This window comes from Myotis lucifugus, unplaced genomic scaffold (assembly GCF_000147115.1).
Source record: "Myotis lucifugus unplaced genomic scaffold, Myoluc2.0 scaffold_420, whole genome shotgun sequence".
Lineage (NCBI taxonomy): Eukaryota > Metazoa > Chordata > Mammalia > Chiroptera > Vespertilionidae > Myotis > Myotis lucifugus.
This window is the reverse complement of record NW_005871468.1, coordinates 49,272-72,640: the sequence shown is the minus strand read 5'-3', so window position 1 is coordinate 72,640 and position 23,369 is coordinate 49,272. Positions and strand designations below refer to the sequence as shown.

At 44.6% G+C, this 23,369-nt stretch overlaps 1 protein-coding gene across 1 annotated transcript in view; it reads right to left on the bottom strand.

Moving 5' to 3' along the window:
• DNAH2 (dynein axonemal heavy chain 2) overlaps positions 1-19,594 on the bottom strand; it is a gene marked incomplete at its 5' end in the record, with an annotated part of 108,325 nt that extends 88,731 nt beyond the window's left edge. Inside the window, 7 exons of the mRNA XM_023743950.1 lie at positions 774-965; positions 1,875-2,113; positions 2,280-2,390; positions 2,916-3,144; positions 8,903-9,073; positions 15,583-15,644; positions 19,480-19,594. Coding sequence (XP_023599718.1) covers positions 774-965; positions 1,875-2,113; positions 2,280-2,390; positions 2,916-3,144; positions 8,903-9,073; positions 15,583-15,644; positions 19,480-19,594 — 1,119 coding nt within the window. The remainder of the gene's footprint in view (positions 1-773; positions 966-1,874; positions 2,114-2,279; positions 2,391-2,915; positions 3,145-8,902; positions 9,074-15,582; positions 15,645-19,479) is intronic.
• Positions 19,595-23,369: the final 3,775 nt, after the last annotated feature.

Genomic DNA, 23,369 nt, shown 5'->3' with positions numbered 1-23,369 from the left:
AGCCTCCTACTTCCTGATTTGACTCCTGATACCCATCTTGCCTAAGTCCTCCACTGCTGGTGAACAGCCCCTCTGGTTTCACCTTCCTCCCTGCCTCAGCCCACCTCACAGCTGCACTGCCCAGCCAGCATTCAGCGTTTTCCCACACTTCAGTTCTGTCATCCCAGATGAAATGTGCCAGGTCCTGCTCCTCAAAAGCCAGTGTTCCTGCCCAGCCAGGTGTGGCTCAGTGGTTGAGCGTTGGCCCAGGAACCAGGAGGTCACCGGTTCGATTCTGGTCAGGGCATATGCCCAGGTTGCGGTTGCAAGCTCGATCCCCAGTAGGGGCTGTGCAGGAGGCAGCCGATCAATGATTCTCTCTTATCATTGATGTTTCTATCTCTTCCTCTCTGAAATCAATATATATATATATTTTTTTTTTTTTAAGCCAGTGTTCCTTCCTAAACCTACCTCTCGCCCACTGCAACTTCCATCTTTGAAAATGAGAAGAAGAGGGTCTTCCCCTCTTGTAAACTCAGCCTGGAAGTCTGTCCTTCCTGCCTCACTCCCCTCTTCTCCATCAACTCTTCTCAAAGCTCCTCTTCCCACGTAGGTTGCTTCCGTATGGAAGCAAAATGTCCAGCCCAGGCCCCAACTCTCAGAGCATCACTAACATTGATGACGCAGGCATAAGCCTTTGGTCCCTGACCTGAAGGGTGGTCCTTACTGTCTTTTCACCGTAGATCTTCTGTTAAAGGGATTCCACCTTCCTCAGGAAATCTGAAGACACATACCTTTCGGAAGAGGGAGGTCAGTCTCTCCCGAGTGTTGTAGTGGGGAGAGTTGACCCAGATGATTCGGATGAGACTGATCAACTTAGGAAGTTTATTAGAGATGTCCTTAGGCCGCATAAAGGCCAATTCCTGGTAAGGTTCCTTCAGGATTGACAAAAAAGTCAGGTTTGACTGTGCTTGACAAGAGCCATCCTGACAGGAGAGAGAAACCAGAAGTAGACTTGTCCACTGGAAAGAACTGGTTCAAAGCACTTTTTATCCATCTGAACCCCAACCTGACTTGCCTTCACTGAGAAGCATTCCCAATTAACCCAACCCTACCTGGTACTAATATTGACTTTTATTCATTTACCAGTTTCTACAAAAGTATTTTTAGGTCTTTGCTCATGTGTGAGTCCCATCTTGCCCACTAGACTGAGAGTTACCCAAACTTGGTTTTTTGTCTATTCCTCTAGTTTCTCCAGTTAAACTCAGCACTCTGCACAAAGTAGGTAATAGCTGTTGATCAACTAACCAGACATCACTCCCATTTATTCCCATAGTTCCCCTCACTGCCCTGTTCTCAACCAGGATTTTAGACTTCTCCACCTGGCTATGGTTCAATTCCCTTAATACCTAGCTTAAAATTCCACCTAGGGGAAGAAGTCTTCTATCTCCATATTCTACAGATTACATTGATCTTCTGTGTCCCCAACGCTCACATAACCAGCTTGCCACACTATATTAAATTTAGTTTTAAGTGTTTATCTTGCAACTCTCTTGGCTGAGCCACATGAGTTCCTCTTCAACCCCATGCCATCTAGTAATCCTATCTTGTGTAAGTCTTATGTTCTCCAACTGGATCGTAGGGGTTGGGTTCATAGAGGGTACTCAATGTATTTTTGTTGATTAACTAGTTGTCTCCCTACCTAAACTACAAGCTCTCTGGGACCATCCTTTTGTTCTACTACTTTTATACTCTCCCACAAATACAAGTTCAAACACTGGGTTGGTCTATTTTGCTGTGGATGATTACAATGGCTCCCTCATCTTGGCACCCTGTATTGTCCCAAGCACCGTCCACTTTCTGCTAAGCCTCCATCCTTTGATCCACCCACAAACCTGGATCTGCTGGGCCAGTTTCATAAAGGGTGTCAGGTAGGATGACTTGGCAAGGTGCAGGATGGACTCGATGTGTTTCACTCCCTCCTTCACCAGCTGTGAACTGATGCCAGACAGATCCATGCATCGGTTGCGCCAGAACTCAATCTCCTCCAAGGGACCTAGGTTTTCTCCTGTCTCCACAGTCTCCTGGGCACTGAGCACCTCCTTTATCTGCCGGGTCCAGTGGATCATGGAGGCTTCAGGGGAGAATACAAAATCTCTTCATTGCTTTACACTGCTCCCAGGCATGTCCTCCCCCCTGCCCCCTGCATAGCCCTCCACACCCAACTCCTTTCTCACCATCTGGACTGCCCCCTTTCCTCCCCCAGGATCCCCGACACACTGGGAATGCCAGCCACTCACTCTCTAGCCGCTGCACCAGCTCTTTGTCCTTAAACACCACCTGAGGCTTCATGTTCATGGCCTCTGCAGGGATGTAGAGAACAGTGTGCCCCTCCAGTTTGTACCGAGTATCTACGGGAAGGATAAGACCATAGAACTTCACAAACAGGAGTGAGTTTATGTCACCCAGTTCCAATCATGTTTGATGAAGTATATGCATTTTGGGAGAGCAGGCAGAAGAAACTGATATCTATATATCTCAAGAGGAAAAATAACAGAAGGCAAGACGAAAACTTCACTGAGGTATAAGAAGAGGTTGTCATAAAACAAGGTCAAAGATCCATGCCCTCAACACTCTCTTCTATATTTGCACACCCTCTCTGCCCCCACAGCATCTACATTTCCCCCTACCCCACAGGTACTCTTGGAAATCTCCAGCTGTAAGTTTTGAGCAGGTCTGGCTAACCATTCTACAGCAGAAATCTGTACATGGATTGGAAGACACATTCTGCACCCGGTTTCACTCATTCAACAAACACATACTGAACTGAGTACCTACTCTGTGCCAAGCAACATAGGTGCTCAGGATGACTCTCTGACCTGCCTCATCAGTTCTACTGTTGGTGGGGCACTAGGCACGCAAGCCTTTCTGCTCACCTGTCAGGCAGGCCAAGAACCTGTGCAGATGAGAAGCAAAATGATTTCGAATGCTCTCAGGCCAGCTGGTGTTTGTAAAGATCTGAGGGGCATAGACACCACTGAGGAGGCGAAGCAGGGCTGGGATGTAGGCACCCCGCACTGTCCCAAACTGCACAGTCGTCTCAAAGTTTTGTGGGGTGATGGGAACCGGTGCTTGGCGGATGAAGTACATAATCTGGTTCTGGGTCTGTAGGAAAGACAGTGAATAGATCAGACTTCAGTCACCAGGCCCAGCCTGATACCCAAAGGAATCTGAGGTTCCAGTCATGAAAGCCTGGCTGAGTTCTTTGTAACTTTCCCTTAGCACATGCTGGCCCTTCTCTAAATGTGTCATGAGGTGCTCCCTGTTCTTTTTAGGGACATAATAGAGTCCACACCCAGAGATGTAGGGAGGAAATGCAGAGAGCATACTTTGTGGATAGGGACTGTATATTATGTCCAACTTGGCTCCAGAACCTACCACAGTGACTAGTTCATAATAGTTGTTCAATAAGTGTTGGACGGATGGACAGATGGATGGATGGATGGATGGATGGAATGAAAAGAATAGAACAGAATACAGATATAGGAAAAGCAGGAAGGAAAAAGACTGGAAGAAAGAGACAATTGTCTAGGATTTTCTATTTCAGTTACAATTTTTCATATATCCTTCAATTTTGTTTATGATGAGTCTTTGTTGATGTTTGCATTCAGAAATTTATAACTTTCATGTAGTCAAAACTTTTTAAAGTTTCTGACTTCTACATGCTTAGAAAGTTCATTCCCACCTGAAGATCAGATTCACCTTTTTTTTCCCCTTTAGTGTTTTTGTAACTACTCTTTATAATTTAACATTATTTAATTTTAACTGATTTGAGAGAGAGAGAGAGGAAAAGAGAGAGAAGCATCAATTTGTTGTTCCACTTATCTATGCATTCATTGGTTGCTTCTTGGATGTGTCCTGACCAGAGATCAAACCCACAACCTTGGTGCATGGGGATGACACTCTGACCAACTAAGCTACCAGGCCAGGCATAATTTAAGTAGTAAAACTGAAAATAAAGCACAAATGAGAAATTAATAATTACCCATCTTCCCACTACCCAGAATTAAATTTTGACATTTTGTGTCTTCTTTTTAAGCAGTAAAGTTGCTATTTATTTTTTAATCTTCACCAGAAGATATTTTTTCCATTGATTTTTAGAGAGTAGAAGGGAGAGGGTTGGGGAAGAGGAGAGAGAGAGAGGGAAACACCGATGTGAGAGAGACACATTGACTGTGTTTTTCTATAGCATAACCATAATTCCCATGCTTATTTAGTATTAGTTCTTTATGTAAATGAACTGAATGTTCACAGATTCTCCATTCCTGAGCTCTTCATTTGGTTTATTTCTTAATGAACTAAGTTTTTGTTGATGTCATTTTTGTTTTTTTAAAGGAGGGTTCTTTGGGTGGTTTTTTCTTTTTTCTGTGGGTTTTTTTTTTTTCTTTTCTGATTTTACACATGTCAGGACTGGGGGCCGGGGAGTGAACCTGCAACCCTTCAACCCTTCAGTGCAAGGACCAACACTTCAACTACTGAGCCACACCGGCCAGGATTTTGTGTCTATTTTTTTAAAAGCTTAACTACTATTATTTTTGTTAAATAATTTGCTAATTATAAATAACTGAAATAATGCATAAAGTTAAACAATGCATAAAATGTTATCTGAAATTCCACCACCCAAGCAATGCTGTTAACACTGGGGGAAAAACAGTATTCCAAACATCTTTCTATAGTTATATAACATAGAAAAATAAAAGTTATTTCAAAACAGGATCATGATACTTTTTAAAGTATTAAATTTAATTTAATAATGTGAATATAAATAAAGGACTTGATCTTTAGATAAGTCTTTCTTTACCTGTAAGAGAGATTTCTTCATAAAAGACCTCTTACTAAGGTTATGAGAGATTATGAAAAATATCGAGTTTAGTTTTCTCACTATCTTTCTATTTTAAATTCTATTGACTTACGCTTTGAAAGATAAGAACACTGACATTCTCATACTCCCTCTCATTTTCTCACCACTTTGCAATTTTTGTTCCAGTATTATCTTTACCTTGTCCAAGTTGATAACATTCACATTCTATAGCATAACCATAATTCCCATGCTTATTTAGTATTAGTTCTTTATGTAAATGAACTGAATGTTCACAGATTCTCCATTCCTGAGCTCTTCATTTGGTTTATTTCTTAATGAACTAAGTTTTTGTTGATGTCATTTTTGTTTTTTTAAAGGAGGGTTCTTTGGGTGGTTTTTTCTTTTTTCTGTGGGTTTTTTTTTCTTTTCTGATTTTACTTTTTGCTCAATTTATCAAGAATTCAATGGTAATAAATTTTAAGGACATTTCAATTGGCCATCTTAACCCAGGAAAGCATAATTAAGTCTGTGACCTATGTAGAATGTATTTCAATATGCTAAATATATTTTTTCAGCTATCTTGAGGCATATTTGACAAATAAAAATTATATGCATTTAAGGTATGCAACTTGATGTTTTGATATGTCTACACATTGTGAAATGATCATCACAATCAAGCTAATTAACATGTCCATCATCTCACATAGTTACCATTTTATTTTTCTTTTATTTTTTTGGTTAGAACACTTAATATTTGCCCTCTTAGCCCTGGCCAGGTAGCTCGGTTGGTTAGAGCATTATCCCCAATACAGTAAGGTTGCAGGTTTGATCCCGGGTCAGAGCATATACAAGAATCAACCAATGAATGCATGACTAAGTGGAACAACAAATCAATGTTTCTATCTCTTTCTCTAAAAATAAATAAAATAAAAATTAAAAGAAAATATTTGCTCTCTTAGCGAAATTCAAGTACAAAACACAGCATTATTAGCCATAGTTACCATGCTGTATACTAGATCTTGAAACTTTGTACCCTCCCCTGCCCCAGTTTTATTTTAATAAAACTGACCTATATATGCCAAAACCGGTTACAAATCTGTAATCTGTTTCAATGAGTTTTTCCCCCTAGATTCCACATATAAGTGAGATCATATAATATTTATCTTTGTCTGACTTATTTCACTTAGCATAACAACCTTCATGCCCATCCATATTGTTGCAAATGGCACAATTTTCCTTCTTTCTCATTGCTGAATAATATTCCAGTGTGTATGCTTGTATGAATCCTATATAATAAAAGGCTAATATGCAAATTGACCGAACAGCAGAACAACCAGTCGCTATGACATGCACTGACCACCAGGGGGTAGACGCTCAACGCAGGAGCTGCCCCCTGGTAGTCAGTGAGCTCCGGGAGTCTCTCCCACCTCCATGGCAGTCGGAAATCCCCCAAGGGCTCCCAGACTGTGAGAGGGTGCAGGCTGGGCTGAGGGACCCCTCCCCCTCCACCAGCGAGTGCATAAATTTTGTGCACTGGGCCTCTAGTGTGTGTGTGCGTGTGTGTGTGTGTGTGTGTGTGTGTGTGTGTGTACATATATATACATATATATATACATATTCTCCATCAGTGTTTGCTTAGGCTGTTTCCATGTCTTAGCTATTATAAATAATGCTACAATAAACATGAGGGTTCAGATATTACTTTGAGAAACTGATTTCATTTCCTTCAGATATATACCCAAAAGAGGAACTGCTGGATCATATGGTAGTTCTACTTTAAAATTTTTGAGGAAATTCCATACTATTTTCCATAGTGGCTGCACCAATTTACATTCCCAACGACAATGCATAAGGGTTCCCTTTTTTCACATCCTCATGCACATTTGTTATTTCTTGTCTTTTTGATGATACCCATTCTAAAAGGTGTGAGGTGATGGTGGTTTTGATATTCATTTCCTAATGATTAGTGATGTTGAGCATCTTTTCATGTACCTGTTGGCCATTTGTTTGCCTTCTTCGGAAAAACATCTTTTCAGTTCTTCTGCCCATATCTTAGATTGTCATTTTGCTACTGAGTTTTATGAGTTCTTCATATTTTTTGGATAATAACCTCTTAACTGATTTATGATTTGCAAATATTTTCTCCTACCTTAGGTTTTCTTTTCATGTTGTTGTTTTCCTTCGCTGTGCAGAAGTTTTTCAGTTTGATGTAGTTCCACTTGTTTATTTTTGCTTTTATGCCCTTTGTTTTTGGTGTCAGAAACCCTGTCCTATTTGACCAATATTTCCACATTTCCCCCTCCCTTCAGCTAAGGAGATCTTTTTTTCTTTTTTCTTTTTTTAATGTTTTTATTGATTTCAGAGAAAGGGAGGGAGAGAGATAGAAACATCAATGATGAGAGAGGATCATTGATCAGCTGCCTCCTGCACGCCCTCTATTGGGGATAGAGCCCGCATGTGCCCTGACGAGGAATTGAACTAGTGACTTCCTGGTTCGTGGGTCAATGCTCAACCTCTGAGACACTGACAGGGCAACTAAGTAGACCTTTTAATGGAAAAATGTTGTTTTTCGTGTTTCCCAATTCCATTCATTGAATAATTCTTCCTTCCCTCAGATTTTAAATGCCATTTTTGTAGAAAATGCTTACATATATGGTTCTGTACTTTCTATGTTTCTTTACTGTAGCTTATATAATATATATTCCTGCCCCAGTACAACTGTTTTTAATTACTGTAGTTTAATAAAAGACTTTCATTTTCACAAATCTCCTCCAATACTTTCCTTCATCATTTTCTTTGTTATATTCATGCATTTTTCTGGATATATTTTTAAATCCTTTACACGAGGTATCTAAGGACTGTGGCACTTTGATTGGATTGCATTAAAATAGTACATTTTTTAGATGGAATGATCTTAATATAATATTAAAATTCCCACTCAGAAACAGGGTATACCTCACCACATCCAAATCTTCTTTCATGGCCTTCAGCAAAGGTGTTTTCTTTCATATAAATCCTACATATATTTTGCAAATTTTTGTCCCTTTCGTGAATAAAATATTTTTTCATCATGCTTTGTAGCTGATTATTGCCAATATATAAGGGAAATCAATAGCCTGTGTTTACATTTAATATGTTTCACAAATTGTGTCATTATACAGGATCATGCTCATCTTCATTATCATTGTTATTTTTGTATGTGTACTGGCAATAACAGCAAAGCAATAGCCTTTTTCTTTTCCAACATTTTATTTCAAATTTTTTCAAGCATATAACAAAGTTAAAAGTATTTTATAATAATGACCTGTACACCTACCACCCAGATTCTACCACTAACACTTTACTATACAGTGGGGCCTTGACTTACGAGTTTAATTCGTTCCGAGTCTGAGCTCATTAAGGAGCTCGTTAACTCAAATTACTCTATCAACTCAATGCAAAAAATCAGCCGAGAGACAGCTGGTATCTCAAAAAACTCGTTAGTCAGGACACTCGTAAGTCAATGAGCCACTGTATGTCTTTTAACTGTCTCCCTACCCGTGATTTACCCTTCACTAATGTATCCCCCACCTTGTTGAAATACTTATATATCTAATCCATGGACGCCGTCGATATGTCCCTCTGGGATAGAAGCCAAATTCTTTGCATAACATACAAGGGCCTTCACAAGCTGACCCCAACTTCAGTATCATCTCCCACAACTCCTCTTTTCTTTGCACATAAAGTGGTCTTTACTGACACAGCTCTTATCCAGCCTCCATGAAATCCTACTTACTCTGCATCCCCAACTCAAATATCACCTCCATCACCAAGCCTTGCCAGCATTCACTGGCCACATTAGTTGCTCCCATAAAGCTCCTATAAAGTTTTGCTCATGCATCATAATCTGTTGTAAATACTTCTTATATGTCTGTCTTTCCCACTGGACCACGAGATCATCAAAAGCAAAAGCCTGCTTCGTTCCTCTCTGTGGCAACAGAACTTGGGCACAGATGACAGAGATACGCGGAACCCTCAGCTCCCGGAAGACCACCTTGGAACCTGAGGAAGCGGAGTACCCACCTGTACAGGCATGCCCATTTCTAGCTTCAGCCCCAAAATAGGGTCAATGAAGATGGTAAGGATGGGCTCTGTCGGGTCCTGGGCAAAGTGTTCCAGCATGGCATCATGCTCCACGGTCCATTTGGCATCCGCCAGTCCTGTCAGCACAGTCCGAGACAGGAAAAAGGGCTTCTACAGAAGGAAAACAGCCAAAAAAGATACAGCTGTTAGGATGAGTCATCTCTCCCATCCACAGTCACATGTGAGGACACAGAAAATGAGAGCAGTCAGACAGGACCAGAACAGTGAAGAGAAAGCTGAGGATGAGCTGAATGACAGGTTTCACGCTTTTTATAAAATAAGACAATGAGATTCTCTTGCCTCCATAAGTAAAAACAGAATGGATTGTAGAGGAAACCCAGGGTTTTTCTTGTTTCATTTCAAAGAAGGTTATCCTGCCTTGAGATCTTTTCTTCCCAAGGTATTTCATTTCTGCCTGTGGCTGTAAAAATGCATCAGCGAGCAACTCTCAACCTCAAAGTCAAACTAAATTAAGGAGAACATGTAGGACATTAGCCTAAATCAACCAATTAGAAGTAAGGAGATGACAAGCTGGAAAAAGGATAAGGGTGCAAGAGCAATTTCTTCATGATGCAACAGCCTCCTCAAAAGACTGAAATAAGTATGAAATACTAGGTAAGAGTCAATTGGCATAGCAGTGAGGACGAAGTGAGGAAAAAAGACAGGAAAACACCAAAGAACAAATTAATTAGATGGAAAGGAAACTGTAATTGATGACTAGAAAAAAAATTAATCTGTAGAACTTTACTAAATAAATTAAGGACACAAAGATATAAAGATATTAAGTGAACTTGAGAAGCCACCCTGTCCTTCTCCCATATTCCTGGAATATGAGAAGAAATATCTTTTATTTAAAGTTTCCAGGTCAGCCCTAGCTGGTTTGGCCCAGAGGATGGAGCGTTGACCTGCAGACTGAAAGGTCCTGGGTTGATCCCATCAAGGGCACACGCCCAGGTTGAAGGCTTGATCCCCAGTAGGGGCGAGCAGGAGACAGCTGATCAATGATTCTCTCTCATCATTGATGTTTCTATCTCTCTTTCCCTCTTCCTTCTTCTCTGAAGTCAATAAAAATACTTTTTAAACATAATAATAATAATGAAGTTTCCAAGTCAAGAAAACTTAGACAGTGACCTAAAATCTTCCCTATATTAATCACTTGTATGTCATAAGTGTCTATAGACACAAGCGGTGGACCTTTTTTAATTAAACTCAAAATATCGTGGCAGTTAACTGGTTAAGACACAGATGAACCAGTGAGAAAAACACTAAGACCCTGATAAATAAATAGACAAAAGGAAGTAAACCGGCATGTCATAAAAAAGAAAAATATATGCCCTAACCGGTTTGGCTCAGTGGATAGAGCGTTGGCCTGCGGACTTAAGGGTCCCAGGTTCGATTCCAGTCAAGGGCATGTACCTTGGTTGTGGGCACATCCCCAGTAGGGGGTGTGCAGGAGGCAGCTGATCGATGTTTCTCTCTCATCGATGTTTCTAACTCTCTATTCCTCTCCCTTCCTCTCTGTAAAATATCAATAAAATATATTTTAAAATAAATAAATAAATAAATAAATAAATAAAAGAAAAATATGAAAAAATGTTCAATTTCAGTTGAAATCAAAGAAATACAAATAAAAATAGCAAAGATATATCATTTATTGCCTATCATTTTTTTAAATCCTTGCTAAATTGCTAACACTTAGACCTGGAAAGGGTTTGTTGCTAGTGTGAGGACAAAAGGTGCAATGCATTTGGAAAACAGCTTGGCATTATGTATTAAACTAGAGGCTCAGTACACAAATTCGTGTACCAGTGGGGTCCCTTGGCCTGGCCTGCAGGATAGGGCCAAAACTGGCTCTCCAACATCCCCAAGGGGTCCCGGATTGTGAGAGAGCACAGGCCAGGCTGAGGGACCCCAGTGGGGCAAGATCAGGGCCGGGGAGGGACACAGGAGGTTGGCCAGCCAGGGAGGGACCGCGGGAGGGCTCCAGGGCATGTCCAGCCCATCTTACTCAGTTCCAATTGGCCAAACCCCAGCAGCAAGTTAACCTACCAGTCAGAGTGTCTGCCCCCTGGTGGTCAGTGCACATTATAGCAAGCGGTTGAGCAGCCTTAGCATATCATTAGCATATAACACTTTGATTGGTTGAACAGCCAACCAGTCAACCGGACACTTAGCATATTAGGCTTTTATTATATAGGACTAGAGGCCCGATGCACAGAGATTCGTGCAAGAATGGGCCTTCCTTCCCCTGGCTGCCGGCACCGCCTTCGCTCTGGCCAGAGCCTCTTTTCCTCCTTCACTTGGCCCGGAGCCGCCTTTCTGCCTTCCCATGCTGCCCAGAGGCCCAGAGCAGCTGAGACGGTATGGAACGCCTGTGTCGTCACCATGGTAACAACGCAAGCGTCCTGCCCCGCCCCAGCCACTAGGCACCTGCATATGCAAATTAACCCGCCATCTTTGTTGGTTAATTTGCATAGTCACTCCTGATTGGCTGGTGGGCATCGTGAAGGTACAGTCAATTTGCATCTTTCTCTTTTATTAGTGTAGATTATTAGAAATGTTCTGCCCTGCCGGTTTTGCTCAGTGGATAGAACAGTAACCTGCAGACTGCAAAGTCCCAGGCTTGATTCGGTCAAGGGCACATACCCAGGTTGTGGGCTCCATCCTCAGTAGGGGGCATGCAGGAGGCAGCCAATCAATGATTCTCTCTCATCACTGATTTTCCTATCCTCTCTGAAATCAATAAAAATATTTTTTTTAATAAAGAAATGTTCTTGCCCTAACTGGTTTGGCTAGAGTGTCAGCCTACGGACTAAAAGGTCCCAGGTTCGATTCCGGTCAAGGGCATGTACCTTGGTTGCGGGCACATCCCCAGCAGGAGGTGTGCAGGAGGCAGCTGATCAATGTTTCTCTCTCATCGATGTTTCTAACTCTCTATTCCTCTCCCTTCCTCTCTGTAAAAAATCAATAAAATATATTTAAAAAGAAATGTTCTTTACTCTTTGATTCAGTCATTCCGTACACAGGAATCTAAAGAAAATATTAAGTATTTCAAAGTGTGCTAGTTTTATTTATAATATTCATCACAGTATTATTATGAGAGCAAAAAAAATTAGAAATGGCAAAATGTCCAAGAGTCATGATTTAACTATGGCACATACATCTAATCAAGAACTATACCGCCATTTTAAACAATAAAAATAATAAAATGGTGCTTACAAAAAAAGTATATTATAGCTGGGCTGGTGTGACTCAGTAGTTGAGTGTTGACCTATGAACCAGGAGGTCACAGTTGGATTCCTGGTCAGGGCACATACCAGGGTTTCAGGCTTGGTTCCCAGTAGGGGGCATGCAGGAGGCAGCCAATCAATGATTCTCTCCCATCATTGATGTTTCTATCTCTCTCTCTCTCTCCCTTCCTCTCTGAAATTAATAAAAATATTTTAAAGTATATCATAACTAGAGGCCTGATGCACGAAATGTGTGCATTGGTAGGGTCCCTAGGCCTGGCCGGCAATCAGGGCTGATCAGAGCCTTCCAGCTGCCAGCCAGGACCTTTCTTCATTCCGCACCACCCCCTGGTGGTCAGCACAAGTCATAGCAAGCAATTGGTATCCCAGTGGAACTCCCATGGGGACAATTTGCATATTGGGCTTTTATATATAGATAACATGAAAAATGATAAAATGTTTTGTGAAAAAGCTTAATAAAAAGTATAATAATGGTATATGGTACAGTTAGGATTATTTTATTTTATTTTTTCTTGTTAATTCTCATCCAAGGATATTTTTCCCATTGATTTTTTAAAAATATATTTTATTGATTTTTTACAGAGAGGGAGAGGAATAGAGAGCCAGAAACATCGATGAGAGAGAAGCATTGATCAGCTGCCTCCTGCACACCCCCCACTGGGGATGTGCCTGCAACCAAGGTACATGCCCTTGACCGGAATCGAACCTGGGACCCTTCAGTCCGCAGGCCAACACTCTATCCACTGAGCCAAACCGGTGAGGGCCCCATTGATTTTTTAATATATATTTTTATTGATTTCAGAGAGGAAGGGAGAGGGAGAGAAAGAGACAGAAACATCAATGATGAGCCCTAACTGGTTTAGCTCAGTGGACAGAGGGTCAGCCTGTGGACGAAAGGGTCCTGGGTTCAATTCCAGTCAAGGGCACATACCTTGGTTGCAGACTGTTCCCCGGCCTGGGCCCTGGTCTGGGCCCTGGTCAGGGATCATGCAGGAGGCAACCAATTGATGTGTTTCTCTCACATCAATGTTTCTCTCTTTCCCTTTCTCTTCCATTCTTCCTAAAAATCAATGGAAAAATATCCTCGAGTGAGGATTAACAAAAACAAACAAACAAAAAATCAATGATGAGAGAGAATCATTGATCGGCTGCCTCCTGCACACCTCTCACTGGGGATCGAGCCCACAACCTGGGCATGCGCCCTGACTGGGAATCAAACTGTGACCTCCTGGTTCATTGGTCAATGCTCAACTACTGAGCCACACTGGCTAAGCTCCATTTATTTATTTATTTATTTATTTATTTATTTATTTATTTTAAGAGAGTGAATAGGATGGGGGAGAGAAAGAGAGAAACATTAATGTGAGAAACACATTGGTCAGTTGCCTCCCACACGTGCCCTGACTAGGGCTGGGGATCCAATCTGCAACGTTTGGCCAGGAACTGAACCCTTCAGTGCACAAGCTGACACTCTAACCACTGAGAAACACCGGCCAGGCCAGTTAGGATCGTTTTTTATTTTTATTTATTTTTTAAAATATATTTGTATTCATTTTAGAGAGGAAGGGAGAGGGAGAGATAGAAACATCAATGATGAGAGAATCATTGATCGGCTGCCTCCTGCATGCTCCACACTGGGGATTGAGCCCTCAACCTGGGCATGTGCCCTTGACCGGAATCGAACCTGGGCCCTTTCAGATAGTGGGTCAACACTCTACCCATTGAGCCAAACCAGCTAGGGCTAGGATCATTTTTTTTAAAAAAAAAACTGACAAACCTATACACGGGAAGAAAAGACAGGTACCAAAGTATTAACATTGAATGTGTTTAGGCTTTCATGATATGACTTCTTTTTCCTTTCTTTGTTTTACTTTTCTGTACCTTCCAATGTTTTTTTTTTAATGAGTAATTATTACTTTTCTCTCATTTACAAAAAATTTCAAGGTCACCACTCCATTCTTCTAACCCAAGTATCTATAGCTAAGCTCTGATACAACTTGGAAATAAAGGAGTATGGGTAACATAGTGCCAATTTCTAAAAGTGCTTGAAGTGGCCCTAACAGGTTTGGCTCAGTGGATAGAGCGTCGGCCTACGGACTGAAGGGTCCCAGGTCAAGGGCATGTACCTTGGTTGTGGGCACATCCCCAGTAGGGGGTGTGCGGGAGGCAGCTGATCGATGTTTCTCTCTCATCGATGTTTCTAACTCTATCCCCCTCTCTTCCTCTCTGCAAAAAATCAATAAAATATATATATTTTTTAAAAGTGCTTGAAGTGGCTTCTGTAAATTATTTTGCCAAAGGAGAAAACTGAAAGAAAGGGAAAAAAAGAACATCTTAGAAATTAGTATCCAATTAGCCTTGGCCCAGTGGTTCAGTTGGTTGGAGTGTCATCCCATACAGCAGGGCACATACCTAGGTTGCTGGTTCGCCTGGTCACTGCATGTAGGAGAAGCAACCGATTGATCTCTCTCTCTCTCTTCCTCTCTTTCTAAAAAATCAATAAAAACATATCCTCGCCCTAACCGGTTTGGCTCAATGGATAGAGCGTCGGCCTGTGGACTCAAGGGTTCCAGGTTCAATTCCGGTCAAGGGCATGTACCTTGGTTGCAGGCACATGCCCAGTAGGGAGTGTGCAGGAGGCAATTGATCGATGTTTCTCTCTCATCAATGTTTCTCTCTCATCGATGTTTCTAACTCTCTACCCCTCTCCCTTCCTCTCTATAAGAAATCAATAAAATATATTTTATTTTATTTTTTTAATATATTTTATTGATTTTTCACAGAGAGGAAGGGAGAGGGAGAGAGATAGAGAGTTAGAAACATCGATCAGCTGCCTCCTGCACATCTCCTACTGGGGATGTGCCCACAACCCAGGTACATGCCCTTGACCGGAATCGAACCTGGGACCTTTCAGTCCGCAGGCCGACGCTCTATCCACTGAGCCAAACCGGTTTCGGCAATAAAATATATTTTAAAAAAACAACAAAAACATATTCTCAGGTGAGGATTAAAAAAAAAAAGACATTAGTATCCAATTAGGACAATATCTGCCGGCTTGTTCAATTTGTTCAGAAGTTCACCCCTACAATTGATAAAGCTTGTCGACCTTCTACCCAAGGTGAGGAGATAAGGAAGGGACAGCTAAGAGGCCTGTTCCTCACTGAAACCCTCTTCTTCTGGAGAGGGGGTGGCATGGATAACTTTGCCCTTTACTTAGTGAGCTGGATCTGTAGTGCATAGGTTACCAGTAGAGGATAGAGAAGGAATTGACAGACTGAAGAGAATTCCTCAGACCCCATGCTACAACTAATCTTTTGATTCGCCATTTGTTGGAGAGGAGTATTTGTCTCAAGAAAAATCTAAACTTACCACATCCACCTCAGGCTCCTCTAATTCTTCTTTCTGTACTTCAGGATTCTCTAACTCTGGCTCTGGGAAGAATAAAGATTCAAAAATGAAAGCATTCCTTAAAAAGTTAAACATAGAATCACCCTACGACCCAGCAATTTCACTTCTAGGTATATACCCATGAGAATTGGAAGCTGATACTCAAAGAGACATTTGTATGCCGATGTTCATAGCAGCACTATCACAGTAGCCAAAGATGGAAACAACCCAAGTGTCCATCAACAGATGAATGGATAAAAAACAAAGTGTGGTGAAATATTACTCAACCCTAAAAAAAAAAAAAAATGAAGTTCTGCTACAATTCTACACCATGGATGAACCTTGAAAACACTAGGCCAAGTGAAAGAAGCCAGTCACAAAAGACCACACATTGTATAATTCCATTTATATGAAACGTCCAACACGGGCAAATCCATAGAGACAGAAAGTAATTAGTGGTTACCAGTGTCTGAGGGGGACGGGGAAATAGGGAGTGACTACTAAAAGGCTAGGGTCTCATGCAACTTAGAAGTAAAGATGTAGGGGTCATCTGGTTCCAATTTCTCAGGCTTAAAGTGGCTTATTGGGGGTGGGATGAAAATGCTCAGAAATTATATAGTGGTGAGGGTTGCACAGCTTTGTGAATATACCAAAAATTGCTGAATACTTTAAAGGAGTGAATTTTATATCTCAGTTTATACCAAGTGGCTTCTCTTTTAAAAAGCTGACTGGGGCTGGAGTGGGTCGGGGGACGCAGGGGCACAGGGGCATAAGTACTAAGTGGATATTCTAGGCATTCAGCTTCTGGCCTTCCATTCTTCTCTCAATCCTCTTCTCACGTAGGGAAGCTGGATTCCACAGAAATCGGCCCCTTTCCAAACAACCAGGCTGCTGGGTACTCATTTCTGCCACACTCACTCTGGAACCCCCTCAAAACCCAGGAGGGTATTTCTCTCCTGATCTCTCCTGACCCAGGTGTACCTCCTGATCTGTTGCTTAAACAGGAGCCTGGGGTAAAATTGGTGGGTTTCCCATCTGCCATGGCTGAAAGGAGGATGGAACCAAAAGACTTTGGGAAACACACACTCCAACTTCCAGAAAGAAAAACTAAGAGGGGAGTGAGACACAGAGGCCAAGGACAGAAATCATGAAAAGGGGTGGAGTCGATGATTCGAGGAGCTTTTTGGTAAATGGGACAGGTGACCAAGAAATCCACCTCCCTTTGAGAAAACTGAGGGCATTCAAGATTTCAGACAGGAACTAGGCCAGGGGAGGGAGACTGAGACAATCTTAAGAGTAAACTGGTTTTGCCCGGTCAGCATGGCTCAGTGGTTGAGCATTGGACCTACGAACCAGGAAGTCATGGTTGATTCCTGGTCAGGGCACATGACTGGGTTTCGGGCTTGATCCCCAGTGTGGGGCGTGCAGGAGGGAGCCAATCAATGATTCTCTCTCATCATTAATGTTTCTATATCTCTGTCCATCTCCCTTCCTCTCTGAAATCAATAAAAATATATTTTAAAAAAAATTTTTAAAGAGTAAATTGGCCGAAACCGGTTTGGCTCAGTGGATAGAGCGTCGGCCTGCGGACTGAAGGGTCCCAGGTTCGATTCCGGTCAAGGGCATGTACCTGGGTTGCGGGCACATCCCCAGTAGGAGATGTGCAGGAGGCAGCTGATCGATGTTTCTCTCTCATCGATGTTTCTAACTCTCTATCTCTCTCCCTTCCTCTCTGTAAAAAATCAATAAAATATATTTAAAAAAAAAAGAAAAAAGAAAAAGAAAATAATTTAAAAAAAGAGTAAATTGGTTTGTCTTCTATAACACAATTTATATAAAATCTAAATCATGCAATACAAGTATATGATGTTCATGGATACACACAGTAAAAATTTTCAAAAACATCAACTCAGGATAGTGGTGACCTCTGGAAAAAGAGAGAAGGGTTTGGGGCGGGGTGGAAAAGCATAGGAATTTCCTTGTTGCTATCACAATTTATTCTTACATTGGGTGATGGATACGTGAGTGTTCATTATATTATTCTCTATACTTTTTCTGAAATACGGGTCAACAATCCCTTATCCAAAACCCTTGAGGTCAAGCATATTTCATAATTTAGAATCCTATATAATAAAAGGCTAATATGCAAATTGTCCCCCAGGAGTTCAATTGGGAGTTCGACCAGGGGCGGGACCAGCCAGCCTCAATTGGGGCAGGCTGGCCAAACCCCACCTGTGCACGAATTCGTGCACCGGGCCTCTAGTTGTAATATAATATGATATGTAATGCTCCCCCCCAATGAATGACGTCATTGAATGACGAGGGTGGAACTGTTATGAATGAGATTAGTGCCTTATAAAAATGGCTCCAGAGAGATCCCTTGCCATTTACCCTCAACCTTCCAGCAGGCTCTGGAACAGCACTGCACAATCAAGTTTTTAATATCAGTAGTATTTCTTCAGTAAAACATGTGAAAATTTATACTACGTGGTTTAGACTATAAATATGTCATGTCAGTTTAGGTTATGTTATACCACCAAGTAAGTTTGGATGCCCAACTTTGGGGGAAACTCTTTTAGTTCTTAGGGCTTTTTAAAATTACAGATTTTTTTAAATTATAGATTAGGAACCTGTACTACTTCTCTTTTTAAAAATATGTTTTTATTGATTTCAGAGAGAGGAAGGGAGAAGGAGGGAGGGATGGAAACATCAATGATGAGAAAGGATCATTGATGGATCCGCTGCCTCCTGTACACCCCCCACTGAGGATAGAGCCTGCAACCCGGGCATGTACCTTGACCCGGAATCAAACCGGTGACCTCCTGGTTCATAAGTCGATGCTCAACCACTGAGCCACATCAGCTGGGTTTGTACTACTTCTTTTCTTAATGAAGAGCACTTAAGAATGCAAAGGATGGCCCTAGCCGGTTTGGCTCAGCGGAGAGAGCGTCGGCCTGCGGACTGGAAGGTCTCAGGTTCAATTCCAGTCAAGGGCATGTACCTTCGTTGCGGGCACATCCCCAGTGGGGTGGGGGGGGGCATGATCAATGTTTCTCTCTCATCGATGTTTCCTACTCTCTATCCTTCTCCCTTTCTCTCTGTAAAATATCAATAAAATATATTTTTAAAAAATAAAAATATATTTTTTAAAGGATGCCCCAGGTAAAAGGAGAGGACTATACTTAGCTCACAGTCATATCTACACTGGCCTGTGCCTTAGGAACAGCCCAGTGAGAGCAACAGCTACCAAAATCCTCCCAACCCTATTGGTCCCAGCTCATTTTACAGGGAAAGAATCCCTCAGATCAAAGCCCCAGGAGGCAGCCTCTTTAAACTCTTTTCTCTCTCAGTCTAGACCTCAGGCTTCTTTTCCTGTGGCCCTGAACCTGAACCTCCTTAGTCAGCCAAGGCCCTGCCAACATGAGGGTGGAGATACAAGAGCCTCAAACAGATGGGGAAAGCATCAGTCAGGCTTAGGATTCAAAGGGTGGCAAAGCAGACTGTCTCCATGGTGATGGGCTTAATGGGAGAAAAACATTATTTGTTTTGCCACCCAGGGTGAAAATGGGAAAAAGGAAGAGATTAAACCCTCTCCAGTGGGGTAGGAGCAACCATGAACACTTGAATAAGGAGGACGAGGCTAAAATAAAGGATTGGCTGGTGAGCTCCTGGTGCACTGGGGGACATTTTTAAGGCAGAAAGAAGAAGCCCAGGCTCTGCAGGAGGAAAATACACAAAAAGGGACCCGTCGGCAGGCCTGAGATTCTGCTAACCCCCCTGCTTCTTACCCAAAAACAATAGAACCTGCCTGCTCCCCAGCCCGAAGACCCTCCTGAATATTAATATTCTCCCTCCAAGCCCCTGGCAGCATGTACCCACCAGGCTTCTCCTTGAGAGGCTCTGGCTCCGGCTCGGGCTCGGGCTCGGGCTCGGGCTCGGGCTCTGGCTCTGGCTCTAGTAGCTCTGGCTGCCGCTCCAGCTCCGAGCTCCGCCTACTGTCAGGCTGGGTGGCCTCCCCAGGCTCTGGGGCCGGTGGGGCCACAGCAGCCTGAGCAGCTCGCTTGCGGGCATTCTTCTTGCCACCCGCCTTCCGCTTCTTCTCAGCTTTGCTGGACATCACGGCACCAAAACCTGCAGACACACAGGAAACTGGGAGTCCACAAGCAAATCCACCACAGTCCCGGCTCCATTAACCACAGGGGCCTTGCAGTCCTCGCTCCTTCCCCTGGGATATTCCACTTCCTTCAGAGCATTGGGTTAAAAATCGATGGGATCCCTCAAGGCATTAAGAATATGGAAGTTGTCCTGACCGGTTTGGCTCAGTGGACAGAGGGTTGGGCCGTGGATTGAAAGGTCCCGGGTTCGATTCTGTTCGAGGGCATGTACCTTGGCTGCAGGCTCAATTCCCAATAGGGGGCATGCAGAAGGCATCTGATCGATGTTTCTCTCTCATCTATGTTTCTAACTATCTCTCTCTCTTCCTCTCTGTAAAAAGTCAATAAAAATATTTTTTTTAAAAAAAGAATATGGAAGTTGCCCTGACCGGTTTGGCTCAGTGGATAGAGCATTAGCCTATGGACTGAGGGGTCCCGGGTTCGATTCCAGTCAGGGGCGTGTACCTCAGTTGCTGGCACATCCCCAGTGGGGAGTGTGCGGGAGGCGGCTGATCGATGTTTCTCTCTCATCGATGTTTCTAACTCTCTATCCCTCTCCCTTCCTCTCTGTAAAAAAATCAATAAAATATTTTTTTTTAAAAAAAGAATATGGAAGTCAAAGATGGTGGTCCAACAGACACCCCATTAATGAGGGTTTAGGAACTCCCCTCCTGCCCAGAAGTATGAGAACGTAAGATAATCAGGAAAAGGTATACCAGGCGGAGGTGTGGTTACACACACCCTCAACCACCCGATCCCTCAGAGTCTCGGCTGAGTGAGAGGAGACCCCGGGAAGGGAAGGCGGTCCCCAGGCCCCCACCCTTCGTCACTGTATCAAGTCAATGAAGCAAACCAATATGCTTTTCCTCTGTGTCTCCTTTCCTCCCACGTTACCCCTGGAAAGGGGAGGAGCGGGAAAGGGGAAAATACTCCTCCTGCTCAAGCTAAAATCTGCAACTTCCTTAAACAAAGAAAAACCACCGTATTTACATCGTCTCACTGGCTTTCATTCCCGAGGGGTAGGAACCTTGTTCTGCGTGTGCCGAAAGGGCCTCAGCCTACCTGGCTGAGTGACTGATCATGAAAACCAAGATCATTTGACTCCAAACGCCCTGAGAACAGACTGGAAGAAGGAAGGACGAGTCACCCACCACGGACTTTCTGTGTATCGGGGAGGACAGGAGGGGAGGAGGAAGGCCAGGGTGGCTGGAAGCAGGGGCACCCCGGGCAGGCGCTCAGGACCCCGGGGCACTGTCTGCCTCGCTGGGCATTCCCTCCCCGCTCAGTCCTCTCCCGACAGCACCCGTGGCTTCCCTTCCTCACCCCCGCGGGCTGTCACCTGCCCTGAGCTCCGCTTATGAGTTTCAAACCCGAAGGATTTGAAACTTTGCTCCAAGGAGAAACGTTCTATGGGGCCAACACGTCAATGAAACCAACTCCAGCAGCCCGGCTTCCTCCAGGGTCTCCAGGGAGGGTCGGGCTGTGCTTCCCTGCCTCCCGCCGGAGCCTCCCCTCCGGGGCATTTGGCTGCCAAGGCTGCCGGCACCCTCCCATGGGTTCACCCCACATCCCACAGGGCAGGCCCCGGAGGAGCTGTTGTACTAATTAAATACTGTGGGGGACCGGCCCTCTCCTCAAACGGACCACCAGTGGGCAAATGTCCTCTCCCAGGAGCTTCTTCATACAACTATCCCAACGGTCCCCGCTGCTCCAGCTCAGCGCCAACTGCCCCTTCTCCTCCCCTCCCCCCACAACTGCCGCTTCCTCCCTCCCAACTGTCCTTCCGACCCCCTCACCACGGCCCCTCTCCCCGCAGCTCCCAAGTCACCCCGGCATTCTTTTCCTCCTCCCCTCGCCCCGGACACACACCTCACGGCGCCGACCCTCTCCTCCCTGGGCCGACGGAAGGGCCACTTCGGCTAAGAAGTTGCCCCGCTTGGCCCTCTCAGACCCGCGCGTGCACGCGTCGCCATGGAAACCCGGGGCCGGGAGGGGCGGGCGGCAGCGGTGCCTGACCGCCGAGCGGGCGTCCTCGGCGCAGGCGCAGTGAAGACCTGCTCCGCTGCCCCGCTCGGCTGGAGGCGTCCCTGCTGGAACTCAGGGCCAGCGGGCTGGGGGCGAGGGGAGCCACTGGGTCTGGCAGGCTGGAGGGTGCGTGGGGCTTGGGCCGAGGACAGAGCTCAGCGGACTGTGAAACAGTGAGCTGCCCTCCTGCGGGACACTAAACAGGGAGAACCCAAGGGTCCGCCCCCGCTCGGGTCTTAAGGGACCGAATGAGTCCAGCAGATGGCGCCCGGGGTCCCGCCTGCGAGGCTCATCAGCGCTTACATGGCGCTCCAGGATTTCCAGGCAGCCGTGGCTGCAGCTGGGTGCGGGGGAAAAACCGGGGCTGGAGCACCCCTGCCCTCCAGCTCGTTCCCCCTTCTTAATTCGGACTGGGGTCTAGGATCGCCCGGCATCGCGGGGCGGGGAAAGGGAGGGAAGAATGGAACTGGAATTTTTGGAATCTGAGGACTGGCTTTGGAAAGCATCGCTCACTTTGGGGAGAAACGGGAGGCGGGGACTCCTGGGGAAGGTGACCACGCCGGGGAGGCGCTAAGATCTCCATAAGAACAAAGGTTGCGTCCTGGGGAAGCGAGAGGAGAGGGGTGTGAGCGGAGGGGCAGCCCTCCACCGCGGCTAGGGGGCGCTGCGGGCCGCCGGGGCCGCAGGGACAGGCGCCTAGAAGACTGCTGTACCTGAGGCCAGAAGACGCTTCAGGGAGACCTGGGAGACAAGGGAGAAAGCCATCCAGGGGGATGGGAAGGCACCCCACCTGCTTCCATCAATAGTGCCTAATTAAGACAAAGCCAGCAGTAAGCCCACTGATTGCATTTCCATGAGGAGCTAAATTGATGACATTTTCTTTGCTGGATGAGGAAAGGGGAGCTGAGGTGGGTGTTCCTTGGGGGTGTTCACACCTGACAGGTCTCATTATGCCAGGCTGGCACTGAGAGGAGTGGCAGTCTCTGATACTCCTGAAGAGCCAGTGCATTAACCCACACTCAGACTCAACTCTGACCTCACCATTCCACCTACCCTATCTTTATTTCCAGAATTGACAGGCCCTGCCCTTGGCACACACCACCACTACCATTATCTTTGGGCTCTGATTTGCAGCCTCCTGCCCAGCCCAAACTCCTGTTACTGAGAGCAAGGATTGAAAGAGAGAGGGGTCCTGCCACACCCCAAAACCAGCTGCACAGCAAGCCAGGCTAAGTGGGAGTTCCTCTAATCAGATAGGCAGGGGGTGGCAGAGAGAGGTAGCATAATTGGTCAGATCCCCCAGGGAGAGGTTCCAAAGAAGTGAAGATGTGAGGGGAGGCCTAGGGTAGGGCCTCTTATAGGCAGGGCTCAGGGTTCCCTCTTTAATAAGGAACGTTGTGTAGACCCATTTCTTTTCTGACTCCAACCTTGGCTGTGCCTAGGGATCTCGGCCCCCTACATTATGCTAAATAGATAATCAAACATTTCACTTTGCTAATTACTGCTCAATCCGATTAAACGCTGCTGAAGCTCATCAACAGAGGTGGAGGTAGGGGGAAGGGATGGAGTGGGCCAACCACAGCTGTGATG